This window comes from Pan paniscus, chromosome 8 (assembly GCF_029289425.2).
Source record: "Pan paniscus chromosome 8, NHGRI_mPanPan1-v2.0_pri, whole genome shotgun sequence".
NCBI lineage: Eukaryota > Metazoa > Chordata > Mammalia > Primates > Hominidae > Pan > Pan paniscus.
The window spans coordinates 25,307,517-25,326,245 of NC_073257.2; the positions used below are offsets into that span (position 1 = coordinate 25,307,517).

The 18,729-nt window shown below is 46.1% G+C and overlaps 1 protein-coding gene across 6 annotated transcripts in view; it reads left to right on the forward strand.

The window, feature by feature from the left end:
• Nucleotides 1–18,729, forward strand: part of CAMK1D (calcium/calmodulin dependent protein kinase ID) — a 481,509-nt gene that overhangs the window by 428,174 nt on the left and 34,606 nt on the right. For all 6 annotated transcript variants that reach the window (XM_034929971.4, XM_034929966.4, XM_034929970.3 and 3 more), the window contains one exon: nucleotides 8,966–9,041. In XM_034929971.4, the coding sequence (XP_034785862.1) occupies nucleotides 8,966–9,041 (76 nt within the window). The remainder of the gene's footprint in view (nucleotides 1–8,965; nucleotides 9,042–18,729) is intronic.

The window sequence follows — 18,729 nt, forward strand, 5'->3', positions numbered from 1 at the left end:
CCTGTGTTTCAGCCTGATTTTTACTTGCCAACAGTCTGGATTGCAATACTGGAAACCTGGGTGAAGCAGCAGCTGTTTATTAAGATGCTCCTGGTAAAAGTCCCTCATCGTCTTAATTTTTTCTTTTTTAATATCCCTGCTGCTGCAAATTCTGCTACTGACAGGAAGCTGACCTGACCCAGCACATTCAGTATCACCTCCTTGTCTTGATGTCATTCTTACTGAGGCCAAATTCTCTACTGAAATATGTGTCTGGGGTTGCAACAACACGAAGCTTAATTTTATTTTTCCTGATCTTTAAGTTCTGTTTAGCATCTCTGAAAAGGCCACTGCTGGGTAGAAATGTCATCTTTCTCTCTCACTGTTTGAGAGAAATCTTCTCGTGTCTTCTCTGATACGCAGTGTCACAAACTGTTAGAAACTTGATTACAGTTTGATTTAGTAGCTGGTGTTCCTTCCCCCACCAGCAGGGGTCATCGCTTCGTCCCACTTCCTGGTGGAAGCTCATCAAGGACCGGAAGACCAGCTGTGATCTGACCATCTAGCCCTGGACACAGATACCTACTGGCATTGTTTACAATGAGAGGCCATGTGCAACTCTTCCAAATTGAGCTCCAGTTCTTTTCCTTGCAGGTGTAACTCTAGGACACAGAGTGGCATGTGCCCATCAAGACAGGAAACTGAGGCATAGGCAAGATAATGAATCCTCTAGTTTACTGTGGCACAGAGCCCAGCCTATAATCCTGTCCTCTGATTCCATGCTGGATCTGAGATAACAGACTTGTTTTTTAGAGTAAATTCAGTATTTTCAGTTTTTGTTTTTTTTTTTTTTGAGACAGAGTCTTGCTCTGTTGCCCAGGCTAGACTGCAGTGGTGCAATCTTGGCTCACTGCAACCTCCACCTCCTCGGTCTGAGCAGTTCTCCTGCCTCAGCCTCCAGAGTAGCTGGGACTGCAGGCATGCACCACCGCGCCTGGCTAATTTTTGTATTTTTAGTAGAGACAGGGTTTCACCATGTTGGCCAGGATGGTCTCAAACTCCTGACCTCACGTGATCCGCCCACCTCAGCCTCCCAAAGTGCTGGGATTACAGGCGTGAGCCACTATACCCGGCCTGGTTCTGGACTGTTGGCTTTTATCTTCTGGCATCGAGGACTGCCCCGTCCCCCAGGCTGCTCCCTCCTGATGTGTCACCGTCCTCCGCCCACTGGAGGGGTCATGTGTGAAGGACAGAGAGGAGAGGCCACACAGACTTCCATGGAGGTGAGCAAAGCACCCTGAACGTGGGCTTCCTAGGAGGCTAAGGGCTTTGCCGTTTCCTCCACCCTCTCAGCAGAAACTGCTTCTTGGCACGTCCTTGGGGCTCGGGAAAGGGAAAATTCTTTTCTACTTCAGAAGAGCATGAAGATTGATTACCGCGAGCCCCACACCCACAAGACAGCTGCTGTCTTAGTTTTCAGTCCCCTTGGTTACGCCTTGTTCTTCTCTCTTCTTTGGTAAGGAAAATGGGCAATTTAATTGTTTTAAAAACAAGATGAAAGGTTTCTGAAACTCTTTTTTTGTTTTTTTGAAGTCTCTCGAGTCTTTCCGTTCGCCAGGAATACTTGCTCTAAATCAATATAAAGTAGCTTGGTTCCCGCAAAGTGGAATTTTCCATAAGTGGGCTGATGGTGAGTCTCACAGTAGTAAATCCAATTATTTTGAATTTTCAACCTAGTTTTATAAAAAGCATGAGTTAATCGTGGTCTCTGAGAAGGACCACATCTCTCCACAGGGGTCTCTGATGGCTCCTTGGACACTCTGGTGAGGCTGAGTGGTTTACATGGAGCTTAACTTTTATTTACTGGTGTAAACTTAATAAGCCGATGGGATATTGTTTTGTCAGGAATAGCAAAGAAAGCTGAGTTAATAGCACCCAAGATCTGACCAGGAGGAGGTTCTGAGAGATCGTGTAACAAAGTATTTCTTTCTGCCCTTTACCCCTAAACCTGGTAGTCCCGAACTTCCTTGGAGAAAAGGTATTTTTTTTTTTTCTGAGATGGAGTTTCACTCTTGTTGTCCAGGCTGGAGTGCAATGGCAGTCTTGGCTCACCGCAACCTCCACCTCCCAGGTTCAAGCGATTCTCTTGCCTCAGCCTCCTGAGCAGCTGGAATTACAGGCACCCACCACCGCGTCTGGCTAATTTTTGTATTTTTAGTAGAGACGGAGTTTCACCTTGTTGGTCAGGCTGGTCTCGAACTCCTGACCTCAGGTGATTCATCCTCCTTGGCCTCCCAAAGTGCTGGGATTACAGGCGTGAGCCACCGTGCCGGCCAGAGAAAAGGTATTAAAGGGAGAGTAACATGAGTGACAAGCACATTCACACACGTAGAGTTAGGGTGAATTCTGCCTCTTTTCTCCTCAAAGTTCCTGTCTGAAATCATGTGTTCATGGAAAGGTATTTAGCAAACTGCTCTTGCTTTTACCTAATACAGGTACTTGCCAATTGGCAGTTGCTTCCATTCCCAAATTCATTTGTTCCCTGCCTCCGCCCGTCCTGTGTTATTTTTTCTTGTACCTACTCACCAAAAATATTTCAGGCAGCAAAGTTGACTTGTAGCCCAGTTGTGTGGAATTTGGAAGACATTTTTCCATAGAAATAATGGTGTGTGGCGACTAGGTTGGGTTCAGTTGAATCACCAAGTTCCGACCAATCAGGACATACAGAGATGAGAGCTCTGCCCTGCCCTCCAGCAGCGTGAAATCTGATTTGACAGTGGGATTTATGCAGCAGTAAAGGGACATTGGAGGTACAGAGGGAGTCAGAGGAGGCCCTTGTGTTACAGGATTTTGGTGAATGCACCTGGGAACCCAACCGTTGTGCCCAATGTGTGTCAACTGAATACAGCCGCCCCCACGCTAACCCCACTCTCTGCAGCTCCAAAACGCTGGCTTTGGGCAAGCCTAAGGGAAATGCTGAAGGCTGGACCTGCCGACTGGCTTGCATAGGTCCCTTGTAATATCTCCAGGTGGGTGGGTTTCCCTACAGCCACTGACAGAGCCCCCAGGGACTTTGCCTTGTCATTTGAGGGGATGTGCCTTCTGTTGTGGCTGGGCCAGGAGAATAGGCCCTTTCCTGCTTTGTCTGGAGGCTGGGGACATCTTACACAAGCCGTGGAGCCTTTCAGTGACTGCCTGTCTTTGTTAGTAGCTCCAAATAAGCAAGAACTCAAAGCATCCCTCTTGCAGGAGGCATGGGAGCAGCAGGGAGTCCTTGTCAGGTTCCCCAGTCACACTTGAATTCTGCTGCATACGATTAGAATACAATTTCTCCTTGACTAGGAAGCTCTCGGGTATCTCCAGGCAGCACTGGCCAGGAGATGGAACTGTGGCTGCGTAGTTCAGAGCCCTCATCACTTTCCGAGGCCCCGGAGGGACTGTGCTCGGCACCTCCTGGGTCTGGAAACTCGTTGGTCTTCTGCAAGTTTGGAAGCTGGACGCTGTGATTTTTTGGAATTACAGCAGAGTTCTTGCCACGCGTCGTAAGACTGGTAACATAACACTGGCCGGTTCGGCTGGTTCTCAGGCAGGAAAACTGGCGTCTGACAAGATCAGAGTGAGAAGTGGACTCTGCCAGGGCTATGTGCCTCACCACAGCTGAAACAAGAAAATGGATGGGTTGGGGGCTATGCTAGAAAGGCCAGGTGAATTCAGCAGGTTGGTGAAACAGTGCAGCTGACTGCCGATCACAGGAGGCGAGCAGGACAGAGAACATCCTTGTGGATCTCCACGGTTTGGCCTGGTTTGGCCACATATCAAATTATCAGGAGAGTTTTGAAAATTGCCTGAGAATGTTATATTTTCCACGAATTTCCGTGAGATGAAAAATAGCTATTTGAAGTGATCTTGGTGGGCTTTTTCAAACAATGTTTCAAAGGACCCTTGATTCCAGCAATCACAAGTGAAATTAGAATTTAGGGTATGGGTGTGTGTGCCATTATGCAATTTTAAAAATATTTCATGTTGGTGGAAATGTCATTTCCAAATCAATTTGCTTTGTCTTGTTTGCTGGGTGACATGTCACTTCTATATTCACCCTCTGGCTTTGTTTCCAAGCACAGTTAAGACGGTCACCAGAAGACAAATAGTTTACCCACCTCTAATTGGTTAAAAAATATTTGTATTTTGTTGGTCGATATAACGCAGATAAGACACAACACCAAAAAGTGCAAGAAATGTACATTCTTGTTCATATTCTTGACACAAATATGTAAATTTCCATCGCCAATATTGTCATCCTGATATTTACTTGTTTATAATTTAGAACTTTTCCCCCATAACAACCATGGTGTTATCCAAAGCAGAAATCTTATGTATTTTTTTATTTGTTTGTTTGTTTGTTTATTTATTTTACAGACAGCGTCTCACTCTGTTGCCCAGGCTGGAGTGCAATGGTGCAGTCATAGCTCACTGCAGCCTCCAACTCTGGGCTCAAGTGATCCTCCTGTCTTAGCCTCCCAAAATGCTGGATTATAGGCATGAGCCACTACATGTAGCCCAGGAACCTTTTCTTAACCATATGCTTGATGTCATAAACTTTACCATTTAAGCAGAGTCTCGTGTTTTAAAAATTATTTAAGTGTAGTTAGTCTGTGGCTGCAAGAATCTAAACATCTCGGCTGGGAATGGTGGCTCACGCCTGTAATCCCAGCACTTTGGGAGGCCAAGGCGGGTGGATCACCTGAGGTCAGGAGTTAGAGACCAGCTTGGCCAACATGACGAAACCCCTTCTCTACTAAAAATACAAAAAGTAGTCAGGCGTGGTGGCACACATCTGTAATCCCAGCTGCTGGGGAGACTGAGGCGGGAGAATTGCTGGAACCTGGGAGGCAGAGGTTGCAGTGAATTGAGATCGTGCCACTGCACTCCAGCCTGGGCGACAGAATGAGATTCCTTCTCAAAGAAAAAAAAGAAGAAGAAGAATCTAAACATCTCAAGTAACATCCAAGCATAAAAATTAGCCCCTTGCTTTTCCAGCCTGTACATGCCTTGCACCACGGCCCAGTGTGTCAGCAGATTTGCCAGATTGAGGGTGAAATGTGTCATGTGGCAGTGTCCCTTGATGTGTGGATTTCTAGAAAAAACCATGTTCTTTATTCTTTCTTTTTCTGAACAATGGATGGTGGCCAGTATGTTCCTCATTCTAACAGATGATGAAGACAGGGAGGAGGCTGTTCTTTTAAAGAGTCCTCCCTCCCGCCATCCACGATGCTGGAGAACTGTCAGCGTAGAGCGCTCACGAGAACACAGAGTATCCGCGCTTCCTAGGCAGGAAGCCTGCTCTGCGGTGGCTGTGGCCTTGTATTCCTGCTGTCTTCCTTGGCTAGGGCATCCGCCGGGTCTTTGCTCAGAGGCTGTGTAAGCAGCTGTTGGAGGCACCGCAGCTTCCTTGTCTGTGCTCCTTTCTCCTGTATCTGTTGCTTTGGGCTTCTTTCTTTACCCCTGCGTTTGTTTCCAAGCACAATTAAGAAGGTCACCAGAGGCCGGGCGCGGCGGCTCACGCCTGTAATCCTAGCACTTTGGGAGGCTGAGGCGGGTGGATCATGAGGTCAGGAGTTCGAGACCACCCTGCCCAACATGGTGAAACCCCATCTCTACTAAAAATACAAAAATTAGCCGGGCCTGGTGGTGCACGCCTGTAATCCCAGCTATTTGGGAGGCTGAGGCAGGAGAATGGCTTGAACCCAGGAGGTGGAGGTTGCAGCGAGCTGAGATTGTGCCGCTGCACTCCATCTCCAAAAAAAAAATTATGTTTTGTTGGTTGATGTGACACAGATAAGACACAACACCAAAAAGAACAAGAAATGTATATTCTTGTTCAAATTCTTGACACAAATATGTAAATCTCCATCCCCAATATTGTCATCCTGATATTTACTTGTTAATAATTTAAACTTTCCCCCATAACAACCATGCTGTTATCCAAAGCAGAAATCTTTTATTTTATTTTTATTTATGTATTTATTTTAGAGATGGGGCCTCACTCTGTTGCCCAGGATGGAGTGCAATGGCGTGATCATAGCTCACTGCAGCCTCCAACTCTGGGCACCTGGCACGGGGCAGGAGGTTGTGCCCTGAAGTTTGCCCTGAGCTCCCAGCACCTCTGTGCTGTTTGATATCTGGTTCTGTGGAGTGGCCAGGCCAGGCTGCTGCGCCATCTCGCTGAAGAGCTTTGCAGATTCTTGTGATCTGGAACCTAGCGCCTCCACCCCCTAACTTAGCTCTTCCCTCCCAACACACGCTGTCAGCTCTGCGGGAGGGGAAGCTGGTCAGCCGTTGCTCTAGGAGCCTTCTCTGCCTCAGAGACACTTTCCATCAGGCCACGAGGCTGGCCCCGGATGGTCCTTGCGGATGTCGTTGCTTCTCATGCCATCTGTGCCCGTTTGGCCACTGGGACCAGAGTGGCAGCTCAGGGAGAGCATGCCTCCTAAATCAGAAAGACATTAACTGTGGTAAATGTGGCTTCCTTTTGTCAGTTCCCATAAGACAAGAGTCTTGAGAAATACGCTCTTAGCAGTCGGGGCGGATGAGTCAGCTATCGCCCGGCCAGCCAAGGGCAGCCCCTCCCAGGTTGAGTTCCCTCACTTTGTAGTTCTGTCTCTCATTTTGCTGCCACGTTGAGGGTGAACATGGTGAAGAAAGGATGTGCAGATGTATTTATTTCGCTCTTGTTTAAAAAAAATCAAAGTCTGATAGAAAGTTTGGGGGCGTTGCAGACTAAAGCCAGTTTCGGGGATTATCTGTGGAGTGCATCCCTCACTGCCATAGGCAGAGGCACTCAGCAGTGGTTTGTCTGCCTTCCTGTTCTTGCTCAGGAATATATTTACTGTCAATAGGATGAAAGAGAGGATTTCCCTTTTCGTTTTTCTGCAAAAGAACTTTTCCTTTCCAAGTGTGTCCAACCCCTGGAGGACAGCTTTGAGTGTGACCCAACACAAATTCGTAAATTTTCTTAAAACATTATGAGATTTTTTTGGCGATTTTCGTTTTTTAGCTCATCAGCTACTATTAGTATTAGTGTATTTTATGTGAGGCCCAAGACAATTCTTCTTCTTCCATTGTGGCCCAGGGAAACCAAAAGATTGGACACCCATGTAAACCTAAACTGAAGACGCTCTCACCTTAGCAAACAGTATGTTTGAGTGAAAAGAGCTGCAACAAGGATCAGATTGACCTGGTTTCAAATCTCAGCTCTTTCCTATCTAGCTGTGTGATGTGAGACAAGTTACTTAACTTCTCTGAGGCTCATTTTTTCTCACCTATCAGGTGCACTTCATGGTAGTTGTCAGAGTTCAAAGGATTGTAGCAGAAAACATTTATGAATGACTCACTCAGGACCCAGTTCATGGCAGACAATATAAATGAACTCTCTTCTGAAAGGAAGTTCGTGTAGATGCCACATTCCCACTGGGTAATGTTGGCCAACTTACCTGACCTCTCATACCTCTGTGTCCTCCCCTGTAATTTGGGAATAATAGTGACCATGCTACCAGCACTTCCTGTCAAGGATTGTTGGGGTGAGTGAGTGAATACATCATAAAAGAAGACCTAACTCAGCATCTACCAAGTACCTTGTCAGCTCTAGCTATTTGTCTCTATCCTTAAAAATTTTCTGGAAAGTCTGTGCTAAAGACACTGCCGTCAGATGTGTTTGGGGGCAAAGGAGATTTTACTCAGATTCACTGCCTCTTCTTGTATTTTTCTACACTTTGCACTAATATATACTGACTGCCAGCTATGCCAGACGCTGCTTGTCACCAGAGTGGGTGGGTAGCCAATGCTGGGCGATGGCCACAGGCCAGGAACAGGGAGTCAGGATCAGTATAGAACAAGCCCCAGGGCCAGTAAAAGAGAATCAGTATAGAACAAGCCACAAGGCCAGGAACAGGGAATACAGAGCAAGCCCAAGCCCCCAGCATGGATGACTCTTGATGAAGAGTGCTTTAGAACCAAGAATGCAAGGTTGAATTGCAGTTTTTCTGTTTCACAGATGAGATGGGAAAATGCAATGAGCATGCTGACACCCTGCCCAAACCTTAGAGAAGGAATTAGGGGCAGGCCTGAAGCAGGAATTTCAGAGGGTAGGCCTTAGCTCTGAGCTCCACTGCACTGTCAGCTCCAGGAGGGCCCAGGGAGGGGCTTCACCTTTGTGACCCCACAGCACCCAGAAGGCCCTACACAGAGGCCAGAAATGTTGCCTTGAGCTGACTTGAGGTGACGTCACAGACTCCAGACCTCAAAATGAGTATTTCTTTTTATGTCAGCCTGATTTGAGTTACAGTGCTTAGTACGGCATTGCCATAAAATAGCCATGTATTATGTGTTTGTTGACTGAGTTCCATCAGTAATCTCGCATCTCACACACACCCACACACACACACACACACACACACTCACCCGCACACCCCTTCATTTTTTTTTTAATTTACATTCTTTAGATACTGTAGCGTCTTCGTATTTCTTTCTAGTTAAAAACGCCTGTTGAGTGCAGTGACTCATACCTATAATCCCAGCATTTTGGGAGGCTGATGGGGGAGGATTGCTTGAGGCCAGAAGTTCAAGACCAGGCTGGGCAATATCACAAGACTTCATCTCTTAAAAAAAAGAAAAGAAAAATTAGCCAGGCATGGCGGCATGCACCTGTGGTCCCAATTACTTAGGAGGCTGAGGTGGGAGGTTTGCTTGAGCCCAGGAGGTCAAGACTGCAGTGAGCCATGATTGTGCCACTGTACCCCAGCCTGGGCAACAGAGCAAGACCCTATCTTCCTTCCTTTAAGAAAAAAAGCCAACACATAAAATGGGTTATGTCTCTCTACTCAGTTTTTATACTCACTGAAAGTTCAGGCCAAATAGCAGACGCCAAAAACTGTCTTCAGTCTGAGGCATGTAAATTGTCAGGCTGTGTCTTTTCTTTGTCTTTCTGCAGCTCCTGAAGTCCTCGCCCAGAAACCTTACAGCAAAGCCGTTGACTGCTGGTCCATCGGAGTGATTGCCTATATCTTGTAAGTACTGCCTGCTGCCTTGGGTTCTTCCTCTACCGGCCTTTTTTTGTTTGGTGAAATATACATGAAACAAAATTTACCATTTTTAAGGGTACAGTTTAAGGGTGCAGTTCAGGGCCATGTTTAAGGGTACAGTTCAGTGGCATTAAGTCCATTCACAGTGTTGCACAACCACCATTACTATTCACTTCTAGAACTTTTCCATCACCCCAAACTGAAACTGTACCCCTTACATAAAAACTCCTTTTCCCTTCTCCCCTAGCCCCTGGAAACCTCTGTACTATTTTCTGTCTCTATGAACTTGACTCTTCTGGGGACCTCATATAAGTGGAATTACACAGTATCCATCCTTTGATGTCAGGCATATTTCACTTAGCAAAACATCTTCGAGGCCCATCCATGGTGTAGCGTGGGTCAGAATTTCCTTTCATTTTAAAAACTGAGTAATATTCCGTTGTGTGGATAGACCATGTTTTGTTTATCCCCTTGGTCCATCGATAGACATTTGGGTTGTTTCCACCTTTTGAGTAATGCTGCTGTGAACACAAGTGTGGAAATATCTGTTTAAATCCCTGCCTTCACTTCTTGGGGGTTTCTATCTAGAAGTGGAATTGCTGGGCCATGTGGTAGTTCTGCATTGAATTTCTGAGCAGCCACCATGCAGTTTTCTGTAGCAGCAGCACCACCAATTTACATTCCCAGCAGCAAACACAAGGGTTCCAGTTTCTCCACATCTAAACCAACAGTTGCCATTTTCCTTTTTTTCGATAATAGCCCTCTAATGGGTGTGAAGTGGTATCTCATTGGGGTTTTCAATTTGCATTTTTGTAATAGCTAATTAAGCCTCTTTTCATGTGCCACTTTGGCTTTTTAGTGGATACAAACCCCTATGGAAATAGTACATCTCCCAAAGAAATCATAATGAGAAAAAAATGCAATGAAAATCTCAATTTCGCCTTTAGATTTCTCATTTCTTCTGAGACGTCTTATCTCCATAACCCAGGAAATGCAATTCTAGGCCATAGGCTTGTTGCAGTTATTTCAGGATCATCAGTTTTGTTTCTTATTTGTTTTGCTTAAGTCTACTGTAAAGTTATTTTTAAATTACAATTTCTTTTAGAAGTTATACTTTCAAATGCTTATTATGGAACATACTTTTAGGGTAGGCTTAGGCCAACTTGTTTCTGCAATTGCTAGGAAATGAATTTCCCCATTTCATCACCCCCAAGGAGAAACATTTCCTTGCAGAAAGAACCGCCTGCACACAATAAAAGACTGCAGGGGATGGTGACTGGAGAAAGTTCTGGCAGTGTGTGGCATCCTCTTCTCCTCCAGGAATGCTGGAAACATCCCCCCACTACACCACCACCTCATTGGTTTTGGTGCAGTATCTGAGAAGCAGATGGCCTTTCTCCAGCGTTCAGCTGGGCTGCATTTGTAGTTTAGTGTGGATTTAGGTAACAGTGCCTGTAGATTCTTGTCGTTATCACAGGAGAATTTCATCCATTGCCATATACTTGGCCTGAAGGACTCTCGTTTATGGAAATTGGTAAAGGGCAGATTCATCTGAGCTTTAAAACTAACATATTGCACTTACAGAATACTTTCCCTTTCAAAAGACATTGATCACCTTTTGCAGTTTTATCCTTTTGAGGTGTGTTTCACATCCTTTTGAGAATCTAATGAAAGTTGTGGATCCTATCCCCTAATAAAATCACATGTGTGCGCACACACACACACACGCACGCAATTTTGCATACCATTTTCTCGGGGGGTGTGGTCATTGTCCTGGGTAAGCAGACACTGGACAGGAGCCCTGTGTTATTCACCCTGGCTCTGTAAGTCCTCAATTAGAAATCTTATCAGAGGTCCTGCCTCATCCAGCTTGACTATGGAAGGCTTAAGGAAATAAATGCTAGGCCAGGCCTCTTCCTGCAAAGAACTGAAGCTGGTATCAGTCATCTAGAGAAACCTTCCCTGGGGCTGGGGAAAGTAGCCCTTTTTCTGGTCTTCTGGTTATTTGTTCCTTTATGTCTATCTGGACCTTGAACCATGACTATGGTCTGCACGAATGTCTGTGGACTCCCTTTGGGTTTGTTTGTATAATTATTTCCCTGAAGTTACAGCCTTGGGGTGGGGCATTGGTACAGCTCTGGGTAGGTACTTATTGACAGATGCTGACAGATGTTTCTTAGAATGACTGGGATAAGCAGTTTAAAACTAAGCAATGATGTCTTAGTCAGATCAGGCTGCTACAACAAAATGCCATGTGGTTTAAACAACAGATATTTATTTCTTACGGTCTGGAGGCTGGAAGTCCAAGATCAAGGTATCAACCAATTCATTTCCTGGTGAGGGCTCTTTTCCTGACTTGCAGACAGCCACCTTCTTGCTGTGTCCTCACATGCTGTAGAGAAAGTACAGAAGAGCAAGCTCTCTGGTATCTTTTCTAATCCAGTCACTGGCAAAGCAAACAGGATCATCATGGTTGGCCAAGTGGAGCAGTTGACAGTGGGGAGAAGCCTTGAGTGAAAGCACAGTTCTTCTAGTGAAGAAGGAGGCAGGAAACGTGTTGGCAGTAGGCAACTAACCACGTTTACCGTGGACTATAGGTAGGAAGATGTTGGAAAGAGGGCCAGCATGGCTAGATAGTATCAAGACAATACATCAGAAAGCGACATGCAAGAAGTAACCTAGTGCCAGAACAAAGAGAGACTGAATAGAAAGTTTGGATTTTAACCCAAGAGCAGTAGGAAGGGTTTTGAACAGTGTTGTGATCTGATCTGATTTACATTCGAGTATTATCCCAGCCACTCTGAAGAAAGCACTGGAAGGAAAATGTGGAAGGTGGAGAATGAGTGGGAAGCTCTGGGCAGAGGAACAGTGAGAGGCGCTTCTCTTGGGGAGGCAGTGATTATGGGCAGAGTGGTGAAGAGATCTCAGATATATTTTGGATGTGGAGGATGAAGGAGAGGTAGTCTTCAAGTCTCAATCCAAGGATTTGGCTTAAATAACTGTGTCGATGGTTAAGAGAAAAGAGAGAGGAATGGTAGAGGAGCCGATTTAGGAGGGTGGGTGAGATCGATAATTTGGTGATTTAGGAGGGGGGGTGAGATCAATAATTTGGTTTTGGATACGTTAAGCTTGAGACCCTTGGAAGATACCCACTGAGTAGTGTATGCACGTGTGGAGTTCAGGAAAGGTCCAGGATAGAGATCCTGGCACGTACTTCTGAGTATGGTTTGACAAGTGGTGCACCCAAACCCTTATGATTTCCGTATGCACTGCAACATTTGCCAGGGTTCAAGTGTAGTATTAAGCAAAGACATGTCGTATTCCTTTGAGTATAAATTTGGTAAGTTTCTACTTGATGGTTTCCTGGTCACACTAGCTTTGCCCCAGAGACTAGTCCCAGATCAATTTCATGACTGTGTCAGACTTCAAGATGGCAGCCTGGGCTTCTGTTTTCCCTAGTGCCTTCCAGAGCTCTGTGAGTCCCAAGCAGAGAATGAATGGACTCTCGGTATCTCAGTTGTATTCTTTAAGATGTTCAGACTCCTGTGGGTGATAGGTCAAATGCTAGGTATGATTGACTATATAACACGGCTGCACTTGGAGTACCACCAGCCTCAACTTTATTATCAGTAGATTAATCTCCTTATGAATTCATCTTTTCTCACCGTACAGATGGTTGGTACTCTGTTGAGAGGCATCGAGTCTGTATCATCTTTCCATGTTTCCCCCTTTGCACGGTGCCTGGAATAGAGAAGGTAATCAATAAATGCTGGTTGTTGACACTAAGAATGATAAGTTTGAGGCTGGGGATCTGATGTACAGGGAGGCCCGTGCACAGCTATAGTAGGTCACAGAATGCAGTGGTCATTGAGGACAGGGAAAAGCACCGTCAAGGCAGGTCTAGAAGGTTGGATAAGCAGAGAGATAAGAGCATCAGACAGGACAGGGGAGGGAGGCAAGGACCAGAGCAGGGTGCCGTGGCCTGTGTGAGGGCTCATGAAGCTATCCTCTGACTGTTCTGTAGCCTGGGTTTGTGTCGATGTCAAAGGTGGGCACTGGATTTAAGCAGCGTTAGACATCAGAACTCATTTGTCTCATTCTCAGACTCTTTCTCCTTCCTGTGGGTCCACTGTGCCTGGTCTCCCATTCCCATCTAAAGACTTATGCACAAGGCCACTGAGCGGTCCATGAGCAACAGGCAGCATGCCAGGGAGGCCACCTCCCCACAGGGAAGTCACGGAGCACCTCATTCTTCCCAGCCACTGTAATGGAAAAGAGGTCAGCCCCTGCAGTGTTTTGGAGCATAGCACTCTTATTTTTTATTTTTGTTTGATAAACCTGTCACACTGAGATATCAGACTGCAGCCAAAGTGGCCGTGACAAGCCGTGGCACCGAGTTTTCTCCTCTTGCACGCCATATAAACATTCCTCCTTTTGCTGGTGTGCGCACTTGATAAATTGGCCCTCTTTTGGTCTCCGTTTATCTACTATTCATCATTTGGAAGGAGAAGTATTTTTTCCTACCAAGGACACTCATTTTTAAAAACCCATGTGATGAGTTCTTATCCTGCCAGGAATCTTGCTTTGGGGATTAGGACTTGCAAAAAACATCTTTGCTCGAATAGCTTATGCTGCCAGGAAGGGCTGAGGACGGCGTGGGTTGCGCTTTGTAATAAGCATGTTGGTGTCCAGTGTGACGGGCTTGGCTCAGCCAAGACAGCATAAGGTCCAAGGCACAAATTTTCTCAGTCAAGATGAACCTCAGCATCTCACAGATCAAGCTTGATTCTGTGATAACATGCGGCCCGCCTTTCTTCTCAGAACTTGAAGGATACTCATTTTTTAAATGATTATTTAATGATCATTTGCCTAAATTATGCTCAAGGATGCTGCGTATTGTGAGGAGACACGGTGAATGTGGGCTAACAGCTGAGAAGGATCCTAAAGAGATTCCCGCTCCCAAATTGGAACAGGCACGTCAGAGGCACAAGAGCAGGCTGGACGGGTGGGCTGAACTTGGCCATGGGTGGGGAGACCTCAGACCTCTCTGCCTAGAAGAAACTCTAGGCAAAACGCTGATGGTACTCCGCTTTCTTTAGTGAGCCTCTACATTGCTCACTTTTTAAAATTTACTCACATAAATGTCGATTTGCCTGTGCATGCAGCTGAATTAGCTTTGGAAGAATGGAACAGGGAAGGCCTAATCTGCATGCTTATATCCATGTTCTGAAACAAAAGATGAGCCTCGCCAAGGCAGTTCCCATCCCTTTGAGCAATTGACAGCTGGCTCTTGATGGAATACATATGTTCTAAGGAGAACTTGAGCCCAGGCATCCCCCAAAGAGAATGCAGCGTGGTCACCGAGCCCCAAGCCCTGGGGGGTCGTGATGGCTGTTATTCCTATCAGCATGAGGAGTGCTGACTTTAATAGGGACCGTTCACTGATGTGGCCAGCGGGCAACAGTCGCCTGGTTATATTCATGAGCTTTGTGAGGTGGGGCACGGTGCCTCATTCAGGCCACTGTGGGCCCATGGTCTGGATTTTGGCTTTAGAAATTTGGAAACTCAGTTTGATCTGTTTATTCATCTTGTTCAGACATCTTTGTGAATTGATTCACAGTAACTAGACTCAGAGGAAAAAAAAAGACTGGACTGTCCACTTACTAAATCGTAATGCAGTTTGTGCCTCACAGGGTAATTGGATATGCGTGTCAACAAACAAACATGTTCTCTCCCCTATAGGAAATGCTCCATGAGAAACCAAATGAAAAGCAGAAGTTTTCTTTCTTTTGGAACAGGGTATCAAAGCAGTGGAGGCGGGTGGCCTTAGATATTTTCACGAAGCCTGTGCTGGTCTCCAGGCCACCTTCTCCATAGAAGGATGATTCCGCTGAGCAGCTCTTTCTATTGGCTGGGTAGCACAGCTGACCAGTTCCTTTTTTTTTTTTTTTTTTTTTTTTTTTAGAGACAGGGTCTTGCTTTATCGCCCAGGCTGGAGTGCAGTGGTGCAATCATAGTTCACTGCAGCCTTGACCTCCTGGGCTCAAGTCATCTTCCCACCTCAGCTTCCAAGTAGCTGGGACCATAGGAGTGTGCCACTATGCCCAGCTAATTAAAAACAAAACAAAACAAAACAAACTTTTTTTTTTTTTAGAGACGGGGTCTCACTATGTTTCCCAGGCTAGTCTTGAACTCCTGATCTCAAGTGATCCTCCCAAAGTGCTGGCATTACAGGTATGAGCCACAGTGCCCAGCCCCTACTGACCAGTTCTTATGACCCCTCCTTTCTTCTGCTTTAAAGACCAGCCACCAGCCACCCACCATTTCCCGTTATCACTCCAGCATCGTTGTCTGATTTCAGCAGGCATCGATTGTTTGTTATGATTTCCAGTTGACTCGTTTTAGTTCATGGATTGCATTTCGGTTTGGCTGCTTTCCAAGGGTTTTCAGAAAGGACCTCGTCTCCCCATCACATTCTCTGCCGAGTCCATCCTGGGGATGCTAAATGCCACCTGTGGGTTGTGAGTCCCTGCAGCTTTAGTTGCAGGCAGAAGTTGGGCCATATTTCAGCTTTGTTAAGCTGAGGCAAGGGACTTGAGTCATTGTCTGTGACAATTGGTTTACTGCCTCTAACCCCTCAAAATACTCTGGTGTCAAAGAGCAGGTGCAGGAGGTACACAACAGTGAAGGGGGAAACTTCACAAGCAGAGCCGTTGAGGGAAATCGGGCTTTTAGATGGTGAGGGGAGCAACTCCCTGCCAGTGACCTCAGGCCGTGTGGAATGCACCAACTTCTGTGGCTTTGCCTTCAAAGGCCATGAGGTAGAGAGGGCACCACAGAGCGAGAGGTCAGAAGGTAGTGGCTCACAGCCGTCACTTTTGTGCCCTGAATGGCATGGCTTCAGGCCAGATGGAGAAACATTTTACTTCCTGTGCTCTTATTTTCATCTTAACCCCATCTCCTAGAAGCCATAGTTTATATAGCAGCTAAAGGCTTTGGGATATTTAGCCTGAAGAATGGAAGGCAGGGGATTGACATCCATTCACTTAACTCACATTTATCGAGCCTAACGTGTCAGGCAGTGTGATGGGGATGCAGAGATGGATGTATCACCGGCCTGGCCTAGGAGGCACTTACTGTCTGCTGGAGGTGACAGACAGTAAACAGATAAATTACAATCTAGTCTTACCAGCTGCCTGAAATGGGAGGGAGGTGGTGGGGCAGCTCCTAGAACAGAGCTGGGACTCTGCCCTGGCCTGAGGAAGCCTTCCCAGGATAGGTTACAGCGATCTGGGTTTGGAAAGATGGGTGAGAATCTGCCAGGAGAGAGCTAGTCCAGGCTGTGGGAAGAGCTCTGTCTTCAGTATCTGCCCAGAGAGATTGATGGTTTATCCTCTCAAGACTCAATTATCTAAAGATAAAATGTGCTGTTTGTGTATGAGAAAAGAGGTGCCATTCAATTAGAAACATAGTGTTTAAAATAGAGTTTGAAGGAGTTGATCGAGCTTTGAACTTTTAATATCTCAAACTTGGGGATGGGGAAAATAGAGTCTCTGAATTATCAGGATTTTTCATTCCCCTAGCAGGACACTGTGCACACAGAAGAATCAGGGGCTCTTTATTATGGTTTTAAATATGTATTAGAGGTGCACAGCAGCAGCACTCAGCAGGAGAGGAGCAGGGCATAGATGGTGAAAAGAACCAAGGAACATGCACAGGGGGAAAATGCCCAGCTCCACGGTGGGTGGCACAATAGCAAGCAGGTGGCTTCAGGCCCCATTTGTGACGAAGAAAGTAGAGATGGAGGCCGGGAGGGGGGGGATTCCATCGTACACCAGCAAGTCAGGGAAACCCTGGAGGACACGGGTGGGAGGATCCTTGGAAGAGTTGATCAGAAGCCCACGACTCAATGCAACACCATGTAATGTGGTGCACGGTGCCACCTTCCCGCTTTTGGTCTCCTTGCCGTCCACGTTCCAAGGGCTTGTTTTCTAGTCTATCTCAGAAGTGCACTGTTAGGAGTCAGCAAAGAGGACACGCTGAAAGTGCAGTGAAAGGCCTCAGCCAATGGGGTGGAGGGAGCACGACATTGCCCTGGGGCCATTGTCAGCCTCTGCAGATGCGTAACTGCTTACCCATCCAAACTAGGAGGGAGGGAGGGAAAGAGGGAGAAAAAGAAGGAGAGAAGGAAGGAAGCTAGGGAGGGAAGGAGGGAGGAAGGAAGAACCTAACCACCAAGTAAGCAAAGTCAAGCTGCAGAAATCTAACTTGGAAATTCTCCATGGGTTCCGCATCATCGGTTAGCGCTTGGTGCTAATCGCCTCCAGGTTGGGTGTCTGCACCCCTCATGCTTTGGTGTAAAATCCACCCCTCGTGAGAACTAACTCATCTGCTTTGTCCCAGGTGTGCGCTCAGTTTCACTGTTAGCCATGAGCTGCTCTGAAAGTGGTTTTTTCCCAACTTCCTGCAGATGTGTTTGGCCCTTTAGGAGGAGGCTTGGTACTCTGCACACATGCTCCGGGCTTCTCGAGGTGGTGTCCATCTGGCTCATGCAGGAATCAAAATGTGGATTTTGCTGCTCACTAGTCATGCTTGGGGATGTGTTTTGTTCTCCCTCCCCTCCTCCCCGCCAGTGTTCAATTTCAGTCATGCATCAACTTTCTAAGGAGTGGGTTTCCCTTTTCCTCTCTGGTATTCCCTTTCCTTTTTCCCCTAAATCTTTTCCTAATCTGCTTACTCCTTCTCAGTTTTCAAGGCACTGTCTAAACCTCAGGGTGTGCAGCAGGCATTTATCCCCCTTGCATTTTCATCACCAGTACTTTGCCGGAGTCACCCTCTGCATGGTTTAATATGTGAACCATTCCTAGTTTCCCTGGCCTGCTCTCTTGTAAGTTTGCAAGGAGAAAGCTCTGGAAATGCACACAATCAAATATACGGTTACTGAAATCATTGGATTACATTTTTATAACGATTCAGGTCTCATTGGCCATTAAATGCTATAAATCCAAATAATATGCTAAAACCTGTTTTGGTTACTAAGTTGGCCTTGCAAATAAGTACAAAAGATTTATCAGCTTTTAAAAGCTTTGCTTTATTTTATTATTTCTTAAAGTCTGTCATATTATACAGAGTAAGATGAATACAATTCAGATTTCTTCCTACAGGATGCAGACATTCATTCAATAAACATTTGTTAAATATTGACCGAGTGCCAAGGCAGAGGACAAACAGTGGCCACCCAGTGGTCGCTACATATGGGCACACTCTGACGTCCTAAGGAGCAGTGCCCAGAGTTGATTGATTTTGCTCGTGTTTTTCAGACCCCGATTGGGCCTGGGTTGGCCTTGACGCTTGCCTAGTGTGTAATATACATGGAGATTTGTTGCTTCGGTCATTTTTATGGCACCTTGGCCTAACTGCATAAAAAATACTCCTTAACAAATATGCGTTTGAGCAGGCGTTCTCAGGAAAGCTTGAGCTGTTCTTAGAATTGAGCCATCCATCCTTGGCTAAGTGTTCAGAAATACTGGCACACAAAGAACAAACTTCTAAAGCAGGTTGAGTGCATTCTGTCATCATGTTCATAATACAGCGCTCAGAATAATGACCAGAGGCAGCGTCTCCCTCTGTCCCTTCTGCAGCAGCTTAGAAGGTTATGTCAGGGTGTACGGTT